Raw genomic sequence first — 25297 nt, 5'->3', positions numbered from 1 at the left:
CCTCCACCTCCTGGGTTCAAGCGATTCTCCTGCCTCAGCCTCCCAAGTAGCTGGGATTACAGGCAGGCACCACCACCCCAGCTAATTTTGTATTTTTAGTAGAGATGGGGTTTCTCCATGTTGGTCAGGCTGGTCTTGAACTCTCGACCTCAGGAGACCTGCCCGCCTCGGCCTCCCAAAGTGCTGGGATTACAGGCATGAGCCACCGCGCCCGGCCATGTTGAGTTGTTTTTGCAAAAAGCTATAATGGAGTTGGAGAAAGGCTCACATTTTTACTTTACTTGCCTCTGTACTATTTTACTTTCTTACACCTAAAGATGATGGAAAAGTTCTGTATCTTGATTTTAGTGGTCATTGAATAGATTTGCACATTTTTCAAAATTCACTGAACTGTACCCTTTAACTGTACATGACTTATTGTATGTAAATTTTACCTCAACATAGTTGATTAAAAAAAAAAAAGCAAACCAACGAGTGACACTCCAAGATGAGTTTATGCTCCCCACGCCCCCCGTGGCTTGCTGCCCACCTGTGGTAGCTGTGAGAAGCATTGAAGAGGGATAGAGACTGGAGGGTCTGGCAGTCCATGCCAAGGGTAAGAAGGCCTGAGCTAATTAATGAGTGACAGGATGGACACCAAGGAGGGTTAGGAATCCCCCTGTAAATTGTTTGGATGTGGGCTGCAGGTAGGGAATGTGGATTTCAGCCTAAAAGACATAGAAAACCACCAGTGGCTTAAACAATGAAGACTGAGAAGTGATCAGATTCTGGGTGTATTCTGGAAGCAGCTCTCAAAGCGCCAATAGATAAACTGGATGTGAGCTATGACGGAAAGGAAGGAATAAAAGATGACTGCCAGGTTTTCAACAGAGCTATTGTGGACTGTGGTGAATTTGTGGAGATGAGAAAAGCATGGGAGCAACAGATTTAGTGGAGGAAATAGAGAAAGTCATTGAGTTTGTTTCAGTCATGTGATATTTGAGGTGCCTACTAGACATCCAGGAAATAACAGCTACAAATAGAGGCGGGAGAGATATGGGTCCTCAGCATTTTATAGAATGTATAATACACAGTATTTGAAGCCATGGAACTGGATGAGGCCATGCAGAAGTGAATGGAAATAAGTCCTTAATTTTTGAAATTAACACAATTTGAATATTGCTTAGAATCACAGGATTAGGGCCAGATGCAGTGGCTCATGACTGTCATCCCAGCACTTTAGGAGGCTGAGGCGGGTGGATCACATGAGGGCAGGACTTCAAGGCCAGCCTTGCCAACATGGTGAAACTCTGTCTCTACTAAAAATACAAAAATTAGCTGGGTGTGGTGGTGCGTGCTAATCCCAGCTACTCGGGAGGCTGAGGCATGAGAATCACTTGAAACCGGGAGACAGAGGTTGCAGTGAGCCAAGATCGCGCCACTGCACTCCAGCCTGTGCGACAGAGTGAGACTCTGTCTCAAAAAATAATAATAAAAAGAATCATGGGATTAATGTTATAGATTTTTAAAATCACAAACTCAAACTTCTTGATTTTAAGTAAGAAAACTGAGACTCAGGAAACATATTTCGTCCTAGATCACTAACCTTGTTGGAATCTAACCTGGAACTAGAGTCCAGAGATCTGACACTTAGGCCAGAGCTGTCTTCAAGATACTTTATTTCCAACTCCCCTTTAAGACAACACATTAACAAGACAATTCTAACTGGCTTAAATATTTCTTATATATATAATATATATTCTATATTAATATTACATTAATATAATATATATATAATATATATTTTATATATATATATATATATATATTTTTTTTTTTTTTTGAGACAGGGCCTGGTTCTGTTGCCCAGGCTGGAGTGCAGTACTGTGATCTCGGCTCACTGCAGCCTCCTCCCAGGTTCAAGCGAATCTTGTGCCTCAACTTCCCAAGTAGCTAGTAGCTGGGACTACAGGCATACACCACCCCACCAGCTAACTTTTGTATTTTTCATAGAGAGGGTTTCGCCATGTTGCCCAAGCTGGTCTCAAACTCCTGGACTTCTGGTCTCAAGCGATCTGCCTCTCTTGGCCTCCCAAAGTGCTGGGATTACAGGTGTGCACCACCCCCACTCCGCCACAATATATTTATAGTAAATTCACATCAAGTCTGTCCTGGAGGAAGGTTTTTTTTCTTTTCTTTTTTTTGAGACGGAGTTTCACTCTTGTTGCCCAGGCTGGAGTGCAATGGTGCGATCTCGACTCACTGCAACCTTGCCTCCTAGGTTCAAGCGATTCTCCTGCCTCAGCCTCCCAAATAGCTGGGATTACAGGCATGAGCCACCACTCCCAGCTAATTTTGTATTTTTAGTAGAGACGGGGTTTCTCCATGTTGGTCAGGCTGGTCACGAACTCCCGATCTCAGGTGATCTGCTGCCTCGGCCTCCCGAAGTGCTGGGATTACAGGTGTGAGGCTGGAAGATTTTATCTATTTAGATAGGTGAAAGAAATGACTATAGTCTGTGTTCTAATACATCACTTTCAGTAAACTAACCTGTTTTCCAAAGCAGCAGATTTTGACTGTGACTTGACTTACTAACCCAGTATTGAATATCTAATAACCCTCTTGCTGTTTTTAGTGCCAACTATGATGACACATGTCCATTTACACAACTAATTGAACTAAAAAAACTACTAGGTTATATGGTCAAGATGTCACCTCTAAACAACCATCCTTGTCCCTCTAGTTTTAATCCATATACTTTTTTTTTTGAGACAGAGTCTCACTCTGTTGTCCAGGCTGTAGTGCAGTGGCGTGATCTCAGTTCACTGCAACCTCTGCCTCCCGGGTTCAAGTGATTCTCATGCCTCAGCCTCTTGAGTAGCTGGGATTACAGACGCGCCCGCCACCACACCTGGCTAACTTTTTTTTGTTTTGGTTTGGTTTTTTTAGTAGAGACGGTTTCACCATGTTGGCCAGGCTGGTCTCAAACTCCTGACCTCAAGTGATCCACCCGCCTCGGCCTCCCAAAGTGCTGGCATTACAGGCATGAGTCATGGTGCCCAGCCGGTCCATATACATTTCAAAACCCAGAAATTTCCAAATAAAAAACGTTTTAAACTATTCCAAACACTAAGAAACTTCAATTCCCAGGCCAGGCGCAGTGGTTTTCGCTTGTAATCCCAGCACTTTGGGAGGCCAAGGTGGGTGGATCACATGAGGCCAGGAGTTCGAGACCAGCCTGGCCAACATGGTGAAACCTGTCTCTACTAAAAATACAAAAAATTAGCCAGATGTGGTGGCATGCATCTGTAATCCCAGCTACTCGGGAAGCTGAGGCATGAGAATCGCTTGAACCAGCCCGGGGGGCGGGCAGAGGTTGCAGTAAGCTGAGACTGACATCACTGCACTCCAGCCTGGGCGACAGAGACTCTGTTCTGAAAAAAACAAAACAAAAATTAGCCAGGGGTGGTGGCACATGCCTGTGGTCCCAGCTACTTGCAAGGCTGAGGTGGGAAGATTGCTTGGGCCTGGGAAAGCAAGGCTGCAGTGAGCCCTGATCATGCCACTGCACTCCAACAGGGGCAACATAGTGAGACCTTGTCTCAAAAAAAAGAAACTTTCAGGTCGGCTGCAGTAGCTCACACTTTTTTTTTTTTTTTTTTGAGACAGAGTCTTGCTCTGTCGCCCAGGCTGGAGTGCAGTGGCACGATCTTGGCTCACTGCAAGCTCCACCTCCCAGGTTCATGCCATTCTCCTGCCTCAGCCTCCCGAGTAGCTGGGACTACAGGTGCCTGCCACCATGCCTGGCTAATTTTTTGTATTTTTAGTAGAGACGGGGTTTCACCGTGTTAGCCAGGATGGTCTCGATCTCCTGACCTCATGATCTGCCCGCCTCGGCTTCCCAAAGTGCTGGAATTACAGGCGTGAGCCACCACGCCCGGCCTCACACTTTTAATCTCAGCAGATTGGGAGGCTGAGATGGGCAGATCACTTGAGGTCAGGAGTTTGAGACCTGCCTGGCCAACATGGTGAAACCGCCATCTCTACTAAAAATACAAAAATTAGCCAGGCATGGTGGCAATGCCTGTAATCCCAGCTACTCACTACTCAGGAGGCTGAGGCATGAGCATTGCTTGAACCTGAGAGGCAGAGGTTGTACATCATGCCACTGCACTCCAGCCTGGGCGACAGAGTGAAACTGTCAAACAAAACACAACAAAACAGGCCGGTCGCAGTGGCTTACGCCTGTAATCCCAGCACTTTGGGAGGCCGAGGCAGGCGGATCACCTAAGCTTTGGAGTTCGAGACCAGCCTGACCAACATGGAGAAACCCTGTCTCTACTAAAAATACAAAATTAGCTGGGCGTGGTGGTGCATGCCTGTAAACTCAGCTACTCGGGAGGCTGAGGCAGGAGAATTGCTTGAACCCGGGAGGCAGAGGCTGCAGTGAGCCGAGATTGTGCCATTGCACTCCAGCCTGGGCAACAAGAACGAAACTCTGTCTCAGAAAAAAAAAACAACACAAACAAACAAAAAAACCTTTCATTTCTACTTGATATTATTCAACAAATCAAGCAAATGATCAGGGAGATGCCTATCAGTTAAAGACAAAAAATGGCACCAATAGATGCAGATATCTTATAACTGTCTTCAAAATATAAATTTGATAATGATCTACAATTACTAAAATTTTGCATGTGTCAGCTGGCTAAATGATTTTTTTTTTAAGAAACAAAAGTAGGCCAGGCACAATGGCTCATACCTGTAATCCTAGCATTTTGGGAGGCCAAGGCAGGAGGACTGCTTGAGCCCAGTTTGAGACCAGCCTGGGTAACATGGCAAGATCCTGTCTCTACAAAAAATCAAAAAATTAGCCAGGCATTAATGGTCCCAGTTACTTGGGAGGCTGAGACAGGAGGATTGCTTGAGCCCAGGTCATTCAAGGCTCCAGTGAGCCATGATTGTGCTACCACTACACTCCAGCCTGGACAACAGCGGTAAACACTGTTTGGAAAAAAAAAAAAAGCAGCAAAAGAGTAAACATGTGCAATGTGCAATTGAAGACCACTAGTATCTTCTCAGCGATTAAGGAAGTGACAACTTTAAGGATGATTTACAACCCTTTAGATACTAGATTCATTATGGAATCAGGAAAAATGTGTGCTTATAATCTTTCACCCAAATCAGAAGAATAGACTTAAATTATTCTTCATTACCCTGGTTCAAAATGAAATGACAGAAATCAATACTTAAAGAGTAATTTTTTAAAAAGTGTATGTGTTTTTAATGTCACAAGGATTAACCAAATTAGACTATACAAAAATCTATAAGGAAATGTAACACCAAGTGACATTAACACTTTAGTCTTATATTCTTTTAAGAAGACAACCCAACAAAATATGGCAGTTACTGAGTTAGTTAAAAGGATATTTATAAGGCCAGGTGCAGTGGCTCACGCCTGTAATCCCAGCACTTTGGGAGGCCGAGGTGGGCAGATCACCTGAGGTCAGAAGTTCGAGACCAGCCTGACCAACATGGAGAAACCCTGTCTTTACTAAAAAATACAAAAATTAGCTGGGCATGGTGGTGCATGCCTGTAATCCCAGCTACTTGGGAGGCTGAGGCAGGAGAATCCCTTGAACCAGGAAGGTGGAGGTTGCGGTGAGCCGAGATGGCGCCATTGCACTCTAGCCTGGGCAACAAGAGCGAAACTCTGTCTCAAAAAAATAAAAACAATGTTTATAATAACTCATCTAGACCATATTTGGGGGGAAAAAGGACATTTATGCTATTGGGTTGCATGCCTCAATTCTTCACATCGCATTTTGTTTTTGCTTGCTTAAAACATACTTCTAAAAAGTGAAACTCAAATGTAAAAAGTTCCAATTCTGAGTTTGGTATACAGCAATAAAAATTTTATAAATACCTTCCAATTTCACATGTATGAATCTTTTCTTTGATTAAATACTTGTGCTGGAGTAAAAATTAAGATACTAACTCAACAAGAAAAGTTACAATGTGCAGAGTTAACATTAGACAATTCAGTTTCTTTCATTTTATTTTTCAGATGACTTCATTTCTCAGGACAGAATGACACAAACACAAGAAGCAGTCTCTAGGGCTGGCTGAGACCACATTTATCTGTTCTCCTAAAAGCACTAGCTCAGCTCCCAAAAGAAGAATTACAAATCTGAGAAGTTAGAGGAAAGGTACAGAATAGGAATTCTGATTAACAAGAAAAATCAATGACATTGGTACTCTATTCTTCATATCAGTAATAATACAAACTCAGCCCTTTTAAATCAGAGAATCTGCCATTCTATTTCTAATAAAGTAGCTTTACAACCCCTAAAGTAAAAGAATTACATGAAGGTGTAAACCAATTTGCCTCCTTTAGAGACACTGCAATATAGAAGAGGATTTTTTTTTTTTTTTTTGTAAGCTTCTCCTTCTCAGTTCTACAGGCTTCATGGTACTTCAGAGCCCCAATAATCAAGCAGTTCATGACAAAAGATAAAAGTGAAAAAGTAGACACAGAGATCTGTGAAGACTTCGCCCATTTTGCTATAGGTATCCATTGATCGATTTATCACTTCGGCAGGAATTCCCGACAATAGAAGTGCAGCTGTTAGTACTGTTGTCTTTATCTTCTTTTCACTCTGTGTAGAGAAAGACTCAAATTAATCTTCAAAGTTTCAGCAGACTACATTAAGCTCTATACAAACATGATCAGTACTGCTGTTTTTAACCGAAATGATTTAAAAACTGTTAATGATGTTTCAAAACAATCAGTAAGATACCAACATTTACTGAGCATATAATATGTAACTCATCAATCTGCTAGGCAATAGCAGACATCAGTCTTGCTTTTTTTTTTTTTTTTCAGACGGAGTCCCGCTCTGTTGCCCAGGTTGGAGTGCAATGGCACGATCTCGGCTCACTGCAACCTCTGCCTCCCGGGTTCAAGCAATTCTCCTGCCTCAGCCTCCTGAGTAGCTGGGATTACAGGTGCTTGCCACCATGCCCGGCTAATTTTTGTATTTTTAGTAGAGACAGGATTTCACCATGTTGGTCAGGCTGGTCTCAAACTCCTGACCTCGTGATCTGCCCGCCTCGGCCTCCCAAAGTGTCAGGATTACAGGTATGAGCCACTGCACCTGGCCCAGTCTTGTTATTAAAAGTTTTTAAAAAGTGTTATCTTGGAAGTATGACATAAATAACAATTTATGATATATACAATAGTACAATATAAAAACAAGAAAAATATTACTAGACAGGACATAAATAACTGCTAAATGACTGACATGGATAATGTGTGACATAGGAGCTCACAGGAGATATAAATTACTCCAGTGTTTTATGTAAATAAAGCACAAGGAGGACTTCAGAGGAAGTAAAATTAAAAACAGGCCTTCAGGCCAAGTGCAGTGGCTCATGCCTCTAATCCCAGCACTTTGGGATGCCGAGGCTGGGTGATGGCTTGAGCTTAGGAGTTTAAGACCACTCTGGGCAACATAGGGAGACTCTGTCTCTACAACAAATACAAAAATTAGCTGAGCATGAGCCTGTAGTCCCATCTACTCAGGAGGCTGAGGTGGGAGGATCTCTTAAGAGGCTGAGGCTGCACTGAACTGAGACTGCACCACCGCACTCCAGCCCACGTGACAAAGTGAGACCCCCGTCTCCAAAAACAACAACTAAAAACAGACCTTCAAAGAAGAGCAGGATTTAGACTGGCAGAAGTGAAAGTTTTTTGAAGCATTAAGTCTCAGGACAAGTTAGAGGCAGAAGAATGCTTGGAGAACAATGAGTAATTTGTAACAGACTTATAGGAATGTAGGGCCCTAATTGTTATGCAAAGGAATCCATACTTGATTACACATCCAATAGGGTATCACTGAACAATTCAGTATACTTCTGGTGGAAGAGAGAACATTTACTTATTAATTTTCTAGTCTCATTTTTTTAAGAGATTAAAAGCTGAATTTTTCTTTATTATCACAAAATCCAATCATACAGTTTAAAATATTTTTAAATATAAAAACCTATAGTTGGCCGGGTGCGGCGGCTCATGCCTGTAATCCCAGCACTTTGGGAGGTCGAGGTGGGTGGATCACAAGGTCAGGAGTTCAAGACCAGCCTGGCCAATATGGTGAAACCTCGTCTCTACTAAAAATACAAAAAAATTAGCCAGGCGTGGTGGCACATGCCTGTAATCCCAGCTACTTGGGAGCCTGAGGCAGGAGAATTGCTTGAATCTGGGAGGCAGAGGCTGCAGTGAGCCGAGATCGTGCCACTGCACTCCAGCCTGGGTGACAGAGCAAAGCTCCATCTGAAAAAAAAAAAAAAAAAAACCTATAGTTACCTAAAAGAAATGAAAGCTTATGCTCACAAAAAGGCTCATACAAGAAAGCTCTTAGTTTTAGTCATAATAACCCCAAAACTGAAAACAACCAGGATGTCCATCTACAGGAGACTAGATAAATGGATATAGTCATACAATGTAGCATTACTGAGCCAAGAAAAAAAAAGGAATTAACTACTGATTTATCCAACAACATGGATAAATCTCAAAAATATCATGCGGAATAAAAGAAGGCTTGCACAAAAAAGTAAAATCAAGAATGATCCCACTTACATGGATTACTATGCCAGACACAACTAATCTATCGTGGGAAAAAGTTCTTTGGGGTATAGGGACTGGGACTGCCTGGAAAGGAGCATGAAAGAAACTCCTGGGGTGACAGTGAAGTTATAAACCTTGAAAGAGGTATGGGTTTCACAGGATAACAAACATATTAAATGGTACAATTAAGACAAGCATTTCAAGCAATCAATTAATTACGCTGGTACCCTACTCTTCATATTAGAACTAATTTTTTTTTTTTGAGATGTAGTCTTGCTCTGTCAACCAGGCTGGAGTGCAATGGCAGGATCTCGGCCCACTGCAACCTCCGCCTTCTGGGTTCAAGCGATTCTCCCACCTCAGCCTCCCCGGTAGCTGGGATTATAGGTACCCACCATCATGCCCGGCAAATTTTTGTAGAGATGGGGTTTCACCATGTTGGCCACACTGGTCTTGAACTCCTGACTTCAGGTGATCCGCCCATCTCAGCCTCCCAAAGTGCTGGGATTACAGGTGTGAACCACTGCACCCGGCCTCAGAACTAATTTTACCTTAAAATTTTACCTAAAAAAGGCCAGGTGCGGTGGCTCACACCTGTAATCCCAGCACTTTGGGAAGCGGAGGTGGGCGAATCACAAGGTCAAGAGACAGAGACCAGAGACCAGCTAATTCTAGCACTTTAGGAGGCCGAGGTGGGCAGATAATCAGGTCAGGAGATCAAGGCTGTCTTGGCCAACATGGTGAAACCCCGTCTCTACTAAAATACAAAAAAATTAGCCAGGTGTGGTGGCACATGCCTGTAATCCCAGCTACTTGGGAGGCTGAGGCAGGGGAATCACTTGAACCTGGGAGGCGGAGGTTGTGGTGAGCTGAGATCTGGCTACTGCACTCCAGCCTGGCGAAAGAGCAAGACTCCATCTCAAAAAAAAAAAAAAAAAAGAGAGACCATCCTGGTCAGCATGGTGAAACCCCGTCTCTACTAAAATTACAAAAATTAGCTGGGCTTGGTGGCGCATGCCTGTAGTCCCAGCTATTCGGGAGGCTGAGGTGGAAGAATCGCTTGAACCTGGGAGGTGGAGGTTGCAGTGAGCCAAGATTGTGCCACTGCACTCCTGCCTGGTGACAGAGCGAGACTCCGTCTCAAAAAAAAAAAAAAAAATGCCGAGCATGGTGGCTCATGCCTGTAATCCCAGCACTTTGGGGGGCCGAGGCAGGCGGATCATGAGGTCAGGAGATCGAGACCATCCTGGCTAACACGGTGAAACCCCGTCTCTACTAAAAATACAAAAAAAAATTAGCCGGCCGTGGTGGCGGGCGCCTGTAGTCCCAGCTACTTGGGAGGCTGAGGTAGGAGAATGGTGTGAACCCAGAAGGCGGAGCTTGCAGTGAGCCGAGATGGCACTCCAGCCTGGGTGACAGAGCAAGCCTCGTCTCAAAAAAAAAAAAAAATTACCTAAAGAACCTTAAAACAGTAAATTGTAAGTCAGTGTTATGTAAGAGGGGTGAGGTATACCGATGTGTACACCTACAACATACTTTGAAATGCATCAAGAAAAATTTGATGGAAAAACTTTACAGAGATTATCTTGGGTTTGAAAAATAAAAGAAAACCTGATAGATACATAATATAATAAGATGTTAATTGTAGAATCTAGGTCATTGGTATTATATAAATGGGTGTTCACGGCAGAATTCTTTCAACTTTTGTGTTTATTTATTTTTGAGATGGAGTCTTGCTCTGTCACCCAGGCTGGAGTGCAGTGGCGCTGTCTTGGCTCACTGTAAACCTCTGCCACCCGGGTTCCAGCAATTCTCCTGCCTCAGACACTGAGTAGCTGGGATTACAGGTCTGTACCCACCATGCCAAGCTAATTTTTGTATTTTCAGTAGACATAGCGTTTCACCATGTTGGCCAGGTTGGTCAAGAACTCCCAGCCTCAGGTGATCTGCCCACCATGGCCTTCCAAAGTGCTGGGATTACAGGCGTGAGGCACCACGCCTGGCCAACTTTTGTGTTTAAAAACTGCTATAACAGGCCAGGTGCAGTGGCTCACACCTGTAATCCCAGCACTTTGGAAGGCCCAGGTGGGCAGATCACCTGAGGCTGGGAGTTCCAGACCAGACTGACCAACACGGTGACACCTCGTCTCTACTAAAAATACAAAAATTAAGTGGGTGTGGTCACTCACACCTGTAGTCACAGCTACTTGGCAGGCTGAGGCAGGAGAATGAACACAGGAGGCGGAGGCTGCAGTGAGCTGAGATCGTGCCACTGCACTTCAGCCTGGGCGACAGAGTGATACTCTGTCTCAAAAACAAACAAGCAAAAAAAACCCTGCTATAACAAAATGCTGTTTTCTTGGGAGAATATATAAAGTCTCCCTTTTCTCTCTTCCATTTACATAGTACCCATATATACATCTCTATCACACACATAAGTATTGTTAATGATTTCATGTATAGTCTTTCAGTTTGTTTATGCATATATAAGCAAAATCAAATAATACATTATTTTTTCTTTTCAAAAAGAAATTAGTATAGATTCTATAGATTCTATTCTGAATTTTGTTTTTTTTTTTTCTCTTAATATTTCTCGGAGAGCTTACCATTGTCAGTACATTGAGAGCATCTTCATTCTGAATAGATACGTTATAATTTTTTTTTTTTTTTTGAGACGGAGTTTTGCTTTGTTGCCCAGGCTGAAGTGCAATGGTGCGATCTCGGCTCACCACAACCTCCACCTCCTGGGTTCAAGTGATTCCCCTGCCTCAGCCTCCTGAGTAGCTGGGATTACAGGCATGTGCCACCATGCCTGGCTAATTTTGAATTTGTAGTAGAGACGGGGTTTCTCCATGTTGGTCAGGCTGGTCTCGAACTCCCGACCTCAGCTGATCCGCCCACCTCGGCCTCCCGAAGTGCTGGGATTACAGGCATGAGCCACCGTGCCTGGCCAATTTTTTTTTTTAATGTAGTCACTCAGTGGACATTTAGGTTCCAAACTTTGCTACTGCAAAACTACAATCAATGTTTCAAAGGTGATTTTCTTTTTTTTTTTTTTGAGACAGTCTCGCTCTGTTGCCCAGGCTGGAGTGCAATGGCACAGTCTGGGCTCACTGCAACCTCCACCTCCCAGTTTCAAGTGATTCTCCCTGCCTCAGCCTCCCAAGTAGCTGGGATTACAGGCACCCACAACCATGCCTGGGTAATTTTTATATTTTTAGTAGAGATGGGGTTTCGCCATGTTGGCCAGGCTGGTCTCGAGCTCCTGACCTCAGGTGATCCACCTGCCTCAGCCTCCGAAAGTGCTGGGATTAGGGCGTGAGCCACGGTGCCCAGCCTCAAAGGTGAATTTCTTTTTTTTTTTTTTTTTTTTTTTTTTTGAGGAGTCTCGCTCTGTCGCCCAGGCTGCTGGAGTGCAGTGGCGCAATCTCGGCTCACTGCAAGCTCCGCCTCCCAGGTTCACGCCATTCTCCTGCCTCAGCCTCCCGAGTAGCTGGGACTACAGGTGCCTGCCACCACGCCCGGCTAATTTTTGTATTTTTAGTAGAGATGGGGTTTCACCCTGTCAGCCAGGATGGTCTCGATCTCTTGACCTCGTGATCCACCTGCCTCGGCCTCCCTAAGTGCTGGGATTACAGGCGTGAGCCACCGCGCCCCGCCTCAAAGGTGAATTTCTAAACAAATGCTTAATTAAAATTACAATGTTATTTACTCTTTTACTTCTTATATTTGACCTATTTGACCCTTCAAAAATACAAATGCTTCAAATCCATTAAAATCATACACAGGTCTGTCAGCCCATTAAATATAACACGCAGACAGCCAAGTAGCAATTTTTTCAGCAAAAAGCTCCCACAAAATTCGATCACACTAGTTAGGCTATCGTCTATGTCAGGCAAGCCAAGCCTCATAAAACTGTATATATCTGTAGTCAAGTAGGCCAGGTAAACATTGACTCTCAACATCATTCTGTTCTGTAATATTGGCCAAATATTTATTGCAAATATCAGGCCCTCAACACTGAAGATAAAGTGCACTGCTATTAAGTGTCCAATATGAAGTACAATGAGATAATCAAATCCATTTTTTAATTAATTTCCTTTATAATAGACAAAATGAATTACTAAATTTACTGATTAAATTTAATACTTTGCTTAAACAAGTACTATTCACACTTTTTCATGAAGGACCTCAATCCACAGTATTTTTGTAAAACAGAATAACAATGTTATGGCAATGTCAAATTGCTATAAAAGTTTCTAATTACTCTTTTTTTTTTTTTTTTTTTTGGAGACAGAGTCTCACTCTGTCACCCAGACTGGAGCAGTGCGGTGGCACAATCTTGGCTCACTGCAACCTCTGCCTCCTGGGTTGGAGCAATTCTCCTGCCTCAGCCTCCTGAGTAGCTGGAATTACAGGTGTGCGTCACCATACCTGGCTAATTTTTGTATTTTTAGCAGAGATGGGGTTGCACCATGTTGGCCAGGCTGGTCTTGAACTCCTGACCTCAGGTGATCCACCCACCTCAGCCTCTTAGAGTGTGGGGATTACAGGCATGAGCCACTGCGCCCGGCCAATTACTCATTTTTTGAACTTAATGTATAACAAACACAAACACATAGTTTGGAGATAAGTGGGCAAACCACACTTTGAGTAGCACTGATTCAGACCATAAGCAGGACTAACATTTTTAAGTTCCTTCAATTAGCTAGTCATAAATCAATCCAAACACATCATCGAAATTTAGAAAAAAAATTAATTTACCTTGGGAAAATATTTGTATAATCCCATGTACGCAAGTTGTAAAGTAAGAAATGGAGCAAATATGGACTGTGAAGATAGAAGATAAAATTAAATATTTCCAACATAATCATTCAAATCACAATAAATCAAACAGCAGCTAGAAAATTCCAAGCAAAAGCTGTAAGAAAATGTTGTTATTATTATTTTTTGAGACGCAGTCTTCCGTCACCCAGGCTGAGTGCAGTGGCACGATCTTGGTTCATGGCAACATCCACCTCCCAGATTCAAGCGATGCTCATGCCTCAGCCTTCTGAGTAGATGGGATTACAGGCGCCTGCCACCACACCTGGCTAATTTTTGTATTTTTAGTAGAGACAGGGTTTCACCATGTTGGCCAGTATGGTCTAGAACTCCTGACCTCGTGATCCACCCACCTCGGCCTCCCAACATGCTGGGATTACAGGTATGAGACACCGCGCCTGGCAATTGCTTTTTTTTTTTAAGATGGAGTCTCACTCTGTCGCCCAGGCTGGAGTGCAGTGGCTCAATCTCAGCTCACTGCAACCCCTGCCTCCCCAGTCCAAGCAATTCTCCTGCCTCAGCCTCCCATAAAATAGTAATTTTAATGGTTAAAAGTAATCTTTTTTCTGCAGAAGGGTGAAGAAAATAAAATATTTGATTTCCTAACATAAAATATGTTTCTCAAGTCATACAATTCTTTCATATTCTTTTAGCGTCCCCAAAACTGTCTTCTCTCATAAAAACTTATCTTTTAAATTATTTAAAGTATTAAATGGTGACAGATGTTTAACACAGTAACACAGATGCGGTAACATCTCGGTCACCCAGAGGGAATTAATTGATATCCAGGAAGCATACAGAAAAGGCCCAGCACTCAAAATACATGGCATTCTTCCAGCTATGCAGAAGGCTGAGGCAGGAGGACTGCTTGAGCCCAGAAGTTCTAGTCCAGCCTGGACACCATAGCAAGATCCTATCTCTAAAACAACAACAACAACAAAACTAAATGCTTGGCTGGGTGCGGCGGCTCATGCCTGTAATCCCAGCACTTTGGGAGGCAGAGTTGGGTAGATCATGAGGTCAGGAGATGGAGACTATCCTGGCTAACACGGTGAAACCCCATCTCTACTAAAAATACAAAAAATTAGCCGTGCGTGGTGGCACATGCCTGTAGTCCCAGCTACTCGGGAGGCTAAGGCAGGAGAATCGCTTGAACCCAGGAGGTGGAGGTTGCAGTGAGCCAAGATCGCACCACTGCACTCCAGCCTGGCGAAAGAAACTCCACCTCAAAAAAAAAAAGATTTACAAAAACTGTTTTGCTTAATGATATAAACTTTAATTATCTGGATATTTATGTGCCTGGTACATATACTTAAAATGTCTACTGAATGGAAAAACTTCAGAGCAAGACACTGAACTATGAGCTATGCTTTTCTGCATTCTTTAATATACTATAAAACAAAATGACTACATCATGGTACAACCAAAATGGACTCATTATGATATATTAGGAAATGCTGAAATGTCTTCTGAACCATAGGAAGATTACCTCATATTCAGGACCAGAGGAACTGCATTTTACTATTTCAAATTATTTGAAAATTGATAATATACAGTATATATATGTAAAGCACTTAACCCTTTGGTTAAGGACTGAAACTGCCAGGGTTTAATCCCAGCACCGCTTAGTAGCTGTGTGACCTTGGGCAAATGATTTAACCTCTCTGAGTCTTCATTTCCCAATGGATTCACATAATACCAAGTTCATAAGAATAAGGATTAGATGAATTAATATATGCAAAACAATGAGAAAGGTCCGTAGAATGAAAAATGGGTTTTAGTACAGTCATCCCTCAGTATCAGCAGAGAACTGGTACCAGGTTCCTCCTGATACCAAAATCCATAGATGCTCAAGTCCCTTATGTAAAACGGCACAGTAAATATAACCTACTCACTTCCTCCCATATACTTTAAATCATTTCTAGATTTTTTATGCCTAATGCAATGTAAATAGTTGTTATACTGTTTTTATTTGTATTATTTACTATTTGTTATTGTTGTATTATTTTTCCCCCAAATATATACACATACATATATTTTTGAGACGGGGTCTCACTCTGTCACCCAGGCTGGAGTGCAGTGCCGTTATCCTGGCTCACTGCAACCTCCGCCTCCCGGGTTCAAGCGATTCTCCTGCCTCAGCCTCCCAAGTAACTGGGATTACAGGCGTGCACCACCACACCCGGCTAAATCCAAATATTTTCAATCCACAATTGGTTGAATCCACACAGGGTGCAGAACCAACTGATATGGAGGGCCAACAGTAATTATTAGGCTCTGTATTTAACCAGAACACTTCATTCTATGAGATGAATAGCAAAGTTAATAATATATCTTCAAACAGCCACATGGATCTGGTAGATATTAATACTGGCAATGACTTCTATGGATCAAAAGCACTCATAATTATTAACATTTTGCATTTTCCATTAAGTTAGTTAATAATTTACAGATCTTTTCTTACCAAGTATTTGCAAACAAAAGCTCTGACTCCAAGAGCAAGAAGTGCACATCCCACCAATCTAAATATTCGAAAAGAGTCAAATTCTTCTGTTGTATTTCCATCCTCTTGACTGGGTTTTTCACTTATCAGCTGTTTCCTTAGCTTCATTGCTTCTTCGAATCTGGAAAGGTACTGCTCTAGGCCATGGCGGGAACCCCTCTGGACCGAGTCCGCTGTCAGGTCCCCTCTGTTCCGCTGCCGGAGCTCAAGATTGACATCATTACTGCACTCAGGTGGTTTAATGAACGAGTCCAATTTGTCTCCCAGTTGGGTCCCCTTTACCTCGGCCACACCACCCTGCTGGTCAGTTGTTCCTGTACTGACTGAATCACCCAGCACTACTCGCTTTGAAACGGAAGGAACGCTGAGGGAGTTCAGTTTATCACTGTCCTGCTGCTTTGATTTTGTTTGACTTTCTTCTTCTGAGAAAAGAAATGTAAAAGCCTTATGTATTTATTCCATATTGGCAAACACCTTACATGTTTATGTTTTAAAATATGCTGTTGCAGCTAGAACTCAGCAGCCTCTGAATCAAAATAAATAAATACCGATTCTGCATTAAAGAAAAGCTGGTTTCGGCCAGGTAACATGGCTCATGCCTGTAATCCCAACACTTTGGGAGGCTGAGGCGGACGGATCATGAGGTCAAGAGATTGAGACCATCCTAGCCAACATGGTGAAACCCCGTCTCTACTAAAAATACAAAAATTAGCTGGGTGTGGTGGCGTGTGTCTGTAGTCCCAGCTGCCTATAGTCCCAGCTACTCTGGCTGAGGCAGGAGAATCACTTGAAACCCGGGGGGCGGAGGTTGCAGAGATTGCGCCACTGCACTCCATCTGCATCTGCCTGGCGACAGAGCGAGACTCCATCTCAAAACAAAAAAAAGAAAAAAGCTGGATTCTTCCTCTACACCCTCAAAATATATCACCCAAAATGAATATTCTGCAGAGGAAATAACCCAAACTTTGTGGGTAGGAGATAAGATTAGTAGACAAACTGGGAAAGATATTCAGAGATGGAGCAAGCTGAAAAGACCAACTTTTTATGGATAATATATCCCAGATGTATGATTGCATTGCCTGCCTTAGCTTATTTGGTTAAAAATATAAAATCAGTAAAGCCTTTTAAAATCTATATTTTAAAATTAGATTTCTGAATCCAGTGCCCTATGAGCATAGGGTGTGGCATATCCCACAGCTACTGTTTATGTAGTCAGGCAGCCATTAGTAGGCACTTCAGCAGTTTTAAGACACTACTCTGGGGTTTTGTTTTTGTTTTCGTTTTAAAAAAAAAGGCCAGGCACAATGGCTCACACCTGTAATCCTGTAAGCCCAGCACTTTTGGAAGCCAAGGCTGGTGGATCACTTGAGCCCAGAAGTTCGAGACCAGCTTAGGAAACATAGTGAGACCCCCCCCCCCCATCTCCACACACACAATTTTTTTTTAAATTAGCCAGGCATGGTGGTGTACACCTGTGGTCCTAGCTACTCCGGAGGCTGAGGTAGCAGGATTGCTTAAGCCCGGGAGTTTGAGGCTGCAGTAAGCTATGATCATGCCACTGCACTCCAGCCTGGCCTACAGAGGGAGACCCTGTCTCAAAAAATAAAACAACCTTTAAAGACATAAAATTTTCAAAGCAAAAGAACAAAATATAGAAAGTACCTCAGGTAAGATCATAAATAATGCTTTAAGAATAAATAGCCCGATAGAAAAATGTTTCTTCTATTGTTCTAGAAGAATTTGAAATGGTTTTCTTACCTCTCATTTGAACTGTCTAAAAGTTCAGAGCTATACACCTAAAGCCTTACAGAACAAAAGTCACAAAGATATAAGGAGCTTGCGACCAGTGACTAAAGGCCAATTACTAAAGGAAACACTGGAAACTTAGATAACACTAGGGCGCGCTAATTGCTCAATTATACTCACGTGAAATAAATTTTTTTTAAAGAAAATCATTGGACATGTGTTTGGGGGAGGAAGGAGGCGCTCTCCTTAGAAATGCAGCTCCAGACATCAATCACAACAATATCCCCTGATGAGGAGAGGAAACTCTCAGGTGTGCACTTCGCACTTGCTGGGTCTCTGAAGAATGCTCACTCTCACTTTTCCCACCTTTTCTAGCCGGCCCGTAGGTGACAGTGTTGAGGGCACTGAACACAAACACTAGGATACGAGCACAAGAGTCCCTGATACACGTAGGATGAACTAGCGGGCAGTTCAGTAAAGACAGGCTGATGTGGGCGGACAAGAGTTACACAGCAAAAGGCAAAAGAAGGTAGACGCTAGAGAAGGCACTGTAAGGAAAAGCACTTGGAACCTTAAGAAGGAAAGCCATCTTCCTAAGGGGAGCAGTAGACACGACAGTCTGGGGGATAGAACGTGCGCCCTTCAAGAAAGGCGAGGAGTGGCTAAGGAAAAAAGGGGCTGTTCAACGTAACTGGGAAGAGGGAGTGAGAGCTCTGCAGGCAGGGTGGGGAAAATCTCACGGCGAGGCCCCGGGAAAATTGGGGGGAGCGACTAGGAACATCCTGGGGTTCAGGGATGAGAACTTGGGATATCACCGAAGGGGCGGGACAGAGAGGAAGTCAAAGAGCAAGGCTTGGTCAAAAAGGTCAGAGGAGTGGAGGTGGGAGAGGGAAGAATGACCCTGAAGATTCAAGGTGATGGGCGGGAGACTGAGGGGAAATCGACGCTCTTACCCGCGCCGCTCCCGGGCCTGTGAAAGCCCATGATCCGGTTGATGCGCTGTTCCGAGTTCATGAGCAGCTTTCTCCGACGCAGCTCGGCCCGACGCTGGGAAGCCGACAGACCTGAGCCCGCTGGGACCCCCGGCCTCTCCCCGCCGTCGGTAGCGACGGCCATCGACTCCATCCCCCCGTCCACAGTCTGGGAGGGGTGGCAGTGGCGGTGATGTTGGCCGCCGCTGCGAGGGCGATGACTAGAGGCCGGGCCGCAGGGCGCGCGTCCCCTTCCCACTATAGACCCGCCCCCGAGCGCGGTCCCGGAGCCTGTGAGCTAAGCACTCACGCACCGCCCCACGCGACCAAGCGCGAGGCTCTGGCCGCCATCTTGAGTGAGGGCAGCGCTGGAAGCTCTGGTGCCTCCCCAACTCTTCTGGCCCTCACCCAACAGCCCCCTCTGCTGTTCACTCGGAGGTGAAGAAAACCAGCACCCAGGGCCGGGAGTGGTGGCTCACGCCTGTAATCCTAGCACTTTGGAAGGCCGAGGCGGGCGGATCACGAGGTCACGATTTCGAGAGTAGCCTGGCCAACATGGTGACCCCCTCCCCCCTCCCCCCACCCGTCTCTACTAAAAATACAAAAACTTAGCCGGGCGTGGTGGCGCGCGCCTGTAATCCCAGCTACTCGGGAGGCTGAGGCAGGAGAATCTCTTGGACCCAGGAGGCGGAGGTTGCTGTGAGCCGAGATCGCGCCACTGTACTCCAGCCTGGGCTACAGAGCGAGACTCTGTCTCGAGAAAAAAAAAAAAAAGAAAGAAAGAAAAGAAAACCGGGAGTGGGAAAGGGATGGCAGTAAATAGGTCAGCCTAGATTTGGTGCCAGGAAGCAAAATGGAGGTCGCAGCGGCAGTCGCTTGTTTACAGACCCGCGGCCTCGCCTGTAGGCAATGGGAATACGTAACCCTGGGAGCCGCGCTTAAAGGGAGCCTTACGCTGGGATTTGTTCTTGGTGCCTGTTCCTCATCCTTAACTTCTCTACGCCGAAGTATACGGCTGATGTGTTCCTAGGCTTTCCTCGCGTTTTGTGCGTTTTTATTCAAATTAGAATTTCCCATTGAAACCTTTCGTGCACATTCTATCTAAATTGCCAACACTCCCCATTCCCCTTCACCTTGTTTTTTCTCCTTGTCGTTCATGACCACCTCGCATGCTATTATTTTTTCTCCTTGCCATTTATGACCACCTCGCATGCTAAAGATGCTCCAGCCTGGGCGACAGAACGAGACTCCGTCTCAAAAAAAAAAAAAAAGGAAAAGGAAAGAAAAAAACAAAACGGCCGGGAGCGGTGGCTCACGTCTGTAATCCTAACTTTGGGAGGCTGAGGCAGGCGGATCACCTGAGGTCAGGAGTTCGAGACCAGCCTGGCCAATATGGCAAAACCCCGTCTCTACTAAAAATACAAAAATTAGCCGGACCTGGTGGCATGCACCTGTAATCCCAGCTACTTGGGAGGCTGAGGCAGGAGAATCGCTTGAACCTGGGAGGCAGAAATTGCAGTGAGCCGAGATCATGCCACTGCACTCCAGCCTGGGCGACAGAGGGAGACTCCGTCTCAAAAATACATATATAAAAGAAAGAAATAAAATAAAATCAGAACAAATGACTGGGCGCGGTGGCTCATGCCTGTAATTCCAGCACTTTGTGAGGGCTGAGATGGGTGGATTACTTGAGGCCAGGAGTTCGAGACCAGTCTGGCCAACGTGGCAAAACCCTGACTGTACTAAAAATACAAAAATTAGTCGGGCTTGGTGGCGTGTGCCTGTGGTCCCAGCTACTTGGGAGGCTAAGGTGGGAGGATCACCTGATCCTGGGGAGGTTGAAGCTGCAGTGAGCAATGATCGGGCCACTGCACTCCAGACTGGGTGACACAGTGAGACCCCATCTCAAAAAAGTTTTTTCAGAAAAAAATAATATATTTGCTATATTGTAATGGATCCAGTCTGGATTATAGTCATCATTAATAGCAATACAGTCATAAAATATAATTTTAAGTATGTTTTCAGGCAGGAAGGAGCCACAAAGGCAAAAGAGCTTAGGGCCCTTGAAAGTCATAATGCAGCCTTGGCATTCAGTAATGACTTACTAAGTGAATGATTAGATGAATGAAGGAATTGAATCCATCAACCCTTGCTAACAGGGAGCATGGCCAGTTCACACCTGAGGCTACGGAGGGTTTTGAAGCAGCTTACTGGGTGGGCCCCCTGCAACTAAGCCTGCCACACAATCACCCTCAAAATAAGGAAGTGGGTGAAATACCACTTAGAAGATAATAAAATACTATATTTATATTAATACTGAAAAAGAAGTGAAAACAAAAGAAACTTCGGTTTGGATTCAACAACATAAGGAGCTCAAAGAATATACAGACTGAACTTTCACCCTTGATTGGATGAAAGTTAAATCCCAGGGACATCCACTAGTTAATAATTTTAAAGTATTAGAGGAAGTTCTTCTGCATATCTGCACAGACATAGATCTCTGAGCCCTAGACTGTTCCTTAAAACAATTTTACACACAACTGAAAATAATGGAAATAACTGTCAAATACTAACAAATGTGCAGAATTTGATGAGGCACAGCCCTGATCAATCAAGACGGTTCCAGAAAGGGTTTGAGGAGCTAAATTAGAATTATAGTGTTATATTCAATGATATAAGCATCAAGCAAATTATTTCCAAGTAATATTTCATTCCTCCTTGAAACTGAGGAAGCCGTATAACTGAACTTGAACAGAATTATAAAAAATGTCTGGGCTGGCATTTGGGAGGTCCAGGCAGGAGGATCACTTGTGGCAAGGAGCTCAAGACTGACCTGGGCAACATAGTGAGTGAGACCCCCTTCTCTATTTAAAAACAAAAGAGATCGGGAGGCCAGGCGCGGTGGCTCACGCCTTTAATCCCAGCACTTTGGGAGGCTGAGGTGGGTGGATCACTTGAGGTCAGGTGTTCAAAACCAACCTGGCCAACATGATGAAACCCATCTCCACTAAAAATACAAAAATTAGCCAGGCATGGTGGCACACACCTGTAGTCCCAGCTACTCGGGAGGGTGAGGCAGGAGAATCACTCAAACCTAGGAGGCAGAGGTTGCAGTGAGCTGAGATTGCACCACTGCACTCTAGCCTGGGCGACAGAGTGAAACTCTGTCTCAGAAAAACAAAAAAAAAGAGTCCAGGCGCGGTGGCTCACACCTGTAATCCCAACACTTTGGGAGGCCAAGGTGGGAGGACTGCTTAAGCTTAGGAGTTCAAGACCAGCCTGGGTAACATAGTGAGACCTCGTCTCTAGAAAAAAAAAAAAAAATCAAAAAATTTAAAAAAATTTAAAACGAGGCAGGAAGTTTGCTGCAATGAGCCATGATTGCATCACTCCACAACCACCTGGGTGATAGAGCTAGACCTTGTTTCAAAAGAAAAAGAGTAAAAGAATGAATTGATGAAACTGCTTAAAAGAAATTCAAGAAAAATTTTCAGAAATTAGCAAATTACTTCCTCTAAATTCCATAATGAGTCAAATTTTTATTTTTATAAACACAGGGTCTTACTCTATGGCCTAGGCTGGAGTGCAGGGGCACAATCATAGCTCACTGCAGCCTACAGCCTTGAACTCCTGGGCTCAAGCAATCCTCCTGCTTCTGCCTCCTGAGTAGCTAGGGCTACAGGATTGAGCCCAGATAATTTTTTTTTTTTTTTTTTTGAGATGGAGTCTTGCTCTGTCGCCCAGGCTGGAGTGCAGTGGCACAATCTCGATCTCGGCTCACTGCAAGCTCTGCCTCCTGGGTTCAAACCATTCTCCTGCCTCAGACTCCCGAGTAGCTGAGACTACAGGCGCCAGCCACCACACCCGGCTAATTTTTTTTGTATTTTTAGTAGAGACGGGGTTTCACCGTGTTAGCCAGGATGGTCTCGATCTCCTGACCTCGTGATCCGCCCGCCTTGGCCTCCCAAAGTGCTGGGATTACAGGCGTGAGCCACCATCCCCGGCCGAGCCCAGATAATTTTTAAAAAAAATTTTTTTTGTAGAGATGGGGTCTCTATGTTGCTGGTCTTAAATTCCTGGGCTCAAACAATCCAATCTTCTCAGCCTCCCAAAGTGCTGGGATTACAGGTGTGAGCCCCTGCACCCAGCCAGAAATTTTATTTCAATAATTTTCTCAAGTATAGTTGTTAAACACCCTTAAACACTCAAAGTTTAAAAGAAACAGAGTGAATTAACAGTTTCAATAGGAGACATGTCAATAGTCCTCTCCTTAATGAGAATGGAGCTTAGTATAACAACTGAAAGCCAAGTAATGAACCTCATGAAATAAATGTAATTTTAGATGGTACTGAATATTTTGTTTTACAGTATTTATTTATTTATTTACTCTGTCGCCAAGGCTAGAGTGCAGTGGTGCCATCTCTCGGCTCAGTGCAACCTCCACCTCCTGGGTTCAAGCTATTCTCCTGCCTCAGCCTCCTGAGTAGCTGGGATTACAGGCGCGCACCACCATGCCCAGCTAATTTTTGTAATTTTAGTAGAAATGGGGTTTCCGCATGTTGGCCAGGCTGGTCTCCAACTCCTGACCTCAGGTGATCCACCTGCCTCGGCCTCCCAAAGTGCTGAGATTACGGGCGTGAGCCACCGCGCCGGGCCTATATTAACTTTTAGTATGTTATAAACACTGCAAAACAGTCCGGGCATGGTGGCACACGCCTGTAGTCCCAGCTACTTGGGAGACTGAAGCATGAGAATCGCTTGAACTCAGGAGGTGGAGGTGGCAGTGAGCCAAGATCATGCCATTGCACTCCAGCCAGGGTGACAGAGGGAGACTACGTCGCAAAAAAAAAAAAGAGTTAATATAAATGTGTGGATGTTGCTGTGGTTTGGGACAAAATCATTTGGCTCCTTGGATAATGTTACTCTCCGATGTTACCCCAGGGTGACACTGATGAGGATTTCTGCTACTCTAGGAGAGTGGCAATTTAAGGCTTCTGGCCTCCCTTGCTCAGGCAGTCTCCATGCTTTTTTTTCTTCTTTGAGACAGAGTCTCCCTCTGTTGCCCAGGCTGGAGTGCAGTGGCTCCAACGGGGCTCACTGCAGCCTTGACTTCCCAGGCTCAACTGATCCTCTCACCTAGCCTCCCAAGTAGCTGAGACCACAGGTACATGCCACCACAGCTGGCTATTATTTATTTATTTATTTATTTAGAGACAAAGTCTCTTGCTCTATCACCCAGGCTGGAGGGCAGTGGTGCGATCTCGGCTCACTGCAACCTCCACCTCCCGGGTTCAAGTGATTTTCCTGCCTCAGCCTCCCAAGTAGCTGGGACTACAGGCGTGTGCCAGCATGCTTGGCTAATTTTTTGCGTTTCTAATAGAGATGGGGTTTCATTGTGTTAGCCAGGATGGTCTCAATCTCCTGACCTTGTGATCCACCCGCCTCGGCCTCCCAAAGTGCTGGGATTACAGGTGTGAGCCACTGCACCTGGCCTATTTTTTATTTTTAAAGACAGGGTCTTGCCATGTTGCCCAGGCTGTTCTTGAACTTCTGGGCTCAAGCAATCCTCCTGCCTCAGACTCCCAAAGTGCTGGGATTACAGGCATGAGCTACCACGCTTGGCCTCTCCAGGCTTGTGAAGCCCTCCTGTACCTGCTGTTCTCAGCACTCCTATAAAGTGAATTATTTTCATGCCTCATCTCTTTTGCCAAATCATTGCACATGAGTATTATCCTGACTCAAAACCCCTAATACTTGAAGGAAGAATTCAGGGAGAAAGCTTCCAACACAGACCAATTGGTTTGTGCCGACCTTACCATGACCCTGGCTGAATTGCTAAGAATCTTATCCTTCTAAATGATACTGCAGTTTGATGTCACCACGGAGAAGCACGATTTGAGGAAGTGATAATTATGACACACTGATTAATCCTGCCAACTAATATAAAGAAATAGTCCCCGTTCATGAGGACAAACCCATGCTCCAAATCATAACATGCTGATGATAAATTAGCATTCTCATAATATGTGGTAGGAACTAAAAAACGTCTCTTGATTTATAATAGTAATCACTTAAAACTTAACATAGGTAAAATATTCACAAAAAGGAAAAAACAAAAACAAAAACAAAAAACTGGCTGACTGGCTGGGCATGGTGGCTCACACCTGTAATCCCAGCACTTTGATAGGCCGAGGCTGGAGGATCACTTGAGCCCAGACACTTGAGACCAGCCTGGGCAACATGGTGAAACCCCATCTCTACGAAAACTACAAAAAATAAAAATAAATAAAAATAGCCTGTAATCCCAGTCACTTGGGAGGCTGAGGTGGGAGAATCCTTTGAGCCCAGCAGGTCAAGGCTGCAGCGAGTTATGATCCTGTCAATGCACTTACTGTGTGACAGTGAGACCTTGTCTAAAAAAAAAGAAAAAAAAATGAACATGTAGATGCTCAATGAATAACTGTGAAAACTTGGAATTAATTCATATTTCCAATATTGAGAGAAAAATAATAAATATTGATTAAATAGCTAATAATATGCTATTATGCAAACACTAACAATGCTAAAGTAGTATGTATAATGTATAATGCAAAATTGAATCTTAACTATGATTTATGAGAGAATACAAAATTCAAATGCATTGAACAA

At 44.2% G+C, this 25297-nt stretch overlaps 1 protein-coding gene across 1 annotated transcript; it reads right to left on the bottom strand.

Moving 5' to 3' along the window:
* Positions 1-6005: 6005 nt before the first annotated feature.
* Positions 6006-19900, bottom strand: CAMLG (calcium modulating ligand). Its single transcript, XM_055112698.1, has 4 exons — positions 18632-19900; positions 15894-16354; positions 13370-13435; positions 6006-6638 (listed from the first exon to the last, which is right to left on the bottom strand). Exons 1-4 carry the CDS (start codon positions 18801-18803, stop codon positions 6447-6449), a joined length of 891 nt encoding a protein of 296 aa, XP_054968673.1. The 5' UTR covers positions 18804-19900; the 3' UTR covers positions 6006-6446.
* Positions 19901-25297: the final 5397 nt, after the last annotated feature.

Source organism: Pan paniscus, chromosome 4 (assembly GCF_029289425.2).
Source record: "Pan paniscus chromosome 4, NHGRI_mPanPan1-v2.0_pri, whole genome shotgun sequence".
NCBI lineage: Eukaryota > Metazoa > Chordata > Mammalia > Primates > Hominidae > Pan > Pan paniscus.
The sequence above is the reverse complement of the archived record's forward strand: the minus strand, read 5'-3'. Positions and strand labels throughout refer to the sequence as shown.

Coding starts and splice junctions, on each gene's coding strand:
- CAMLG (XM_055112698.1), bottom strand. CDS start 18,803: ATGGAGTCGATGGCCGTCGCTACCGACGGCGGGGAGAGGCCGGGGGTC. Junction 16,355..18,631: donor CAGGCCCGGGAGCGGCGCGG/GTAAGAGCGTCG, acceptor TTCTTTTCTCAG/AAGAAGAAAGTCAAACAAAA. Junction 13,436..15,893: donor CTTTTGTTTGCAAATACTTG/GTAAGAAAAGAT, acceptor CTATCTTCACAG/TCCATATTTGCTCCATTTCT.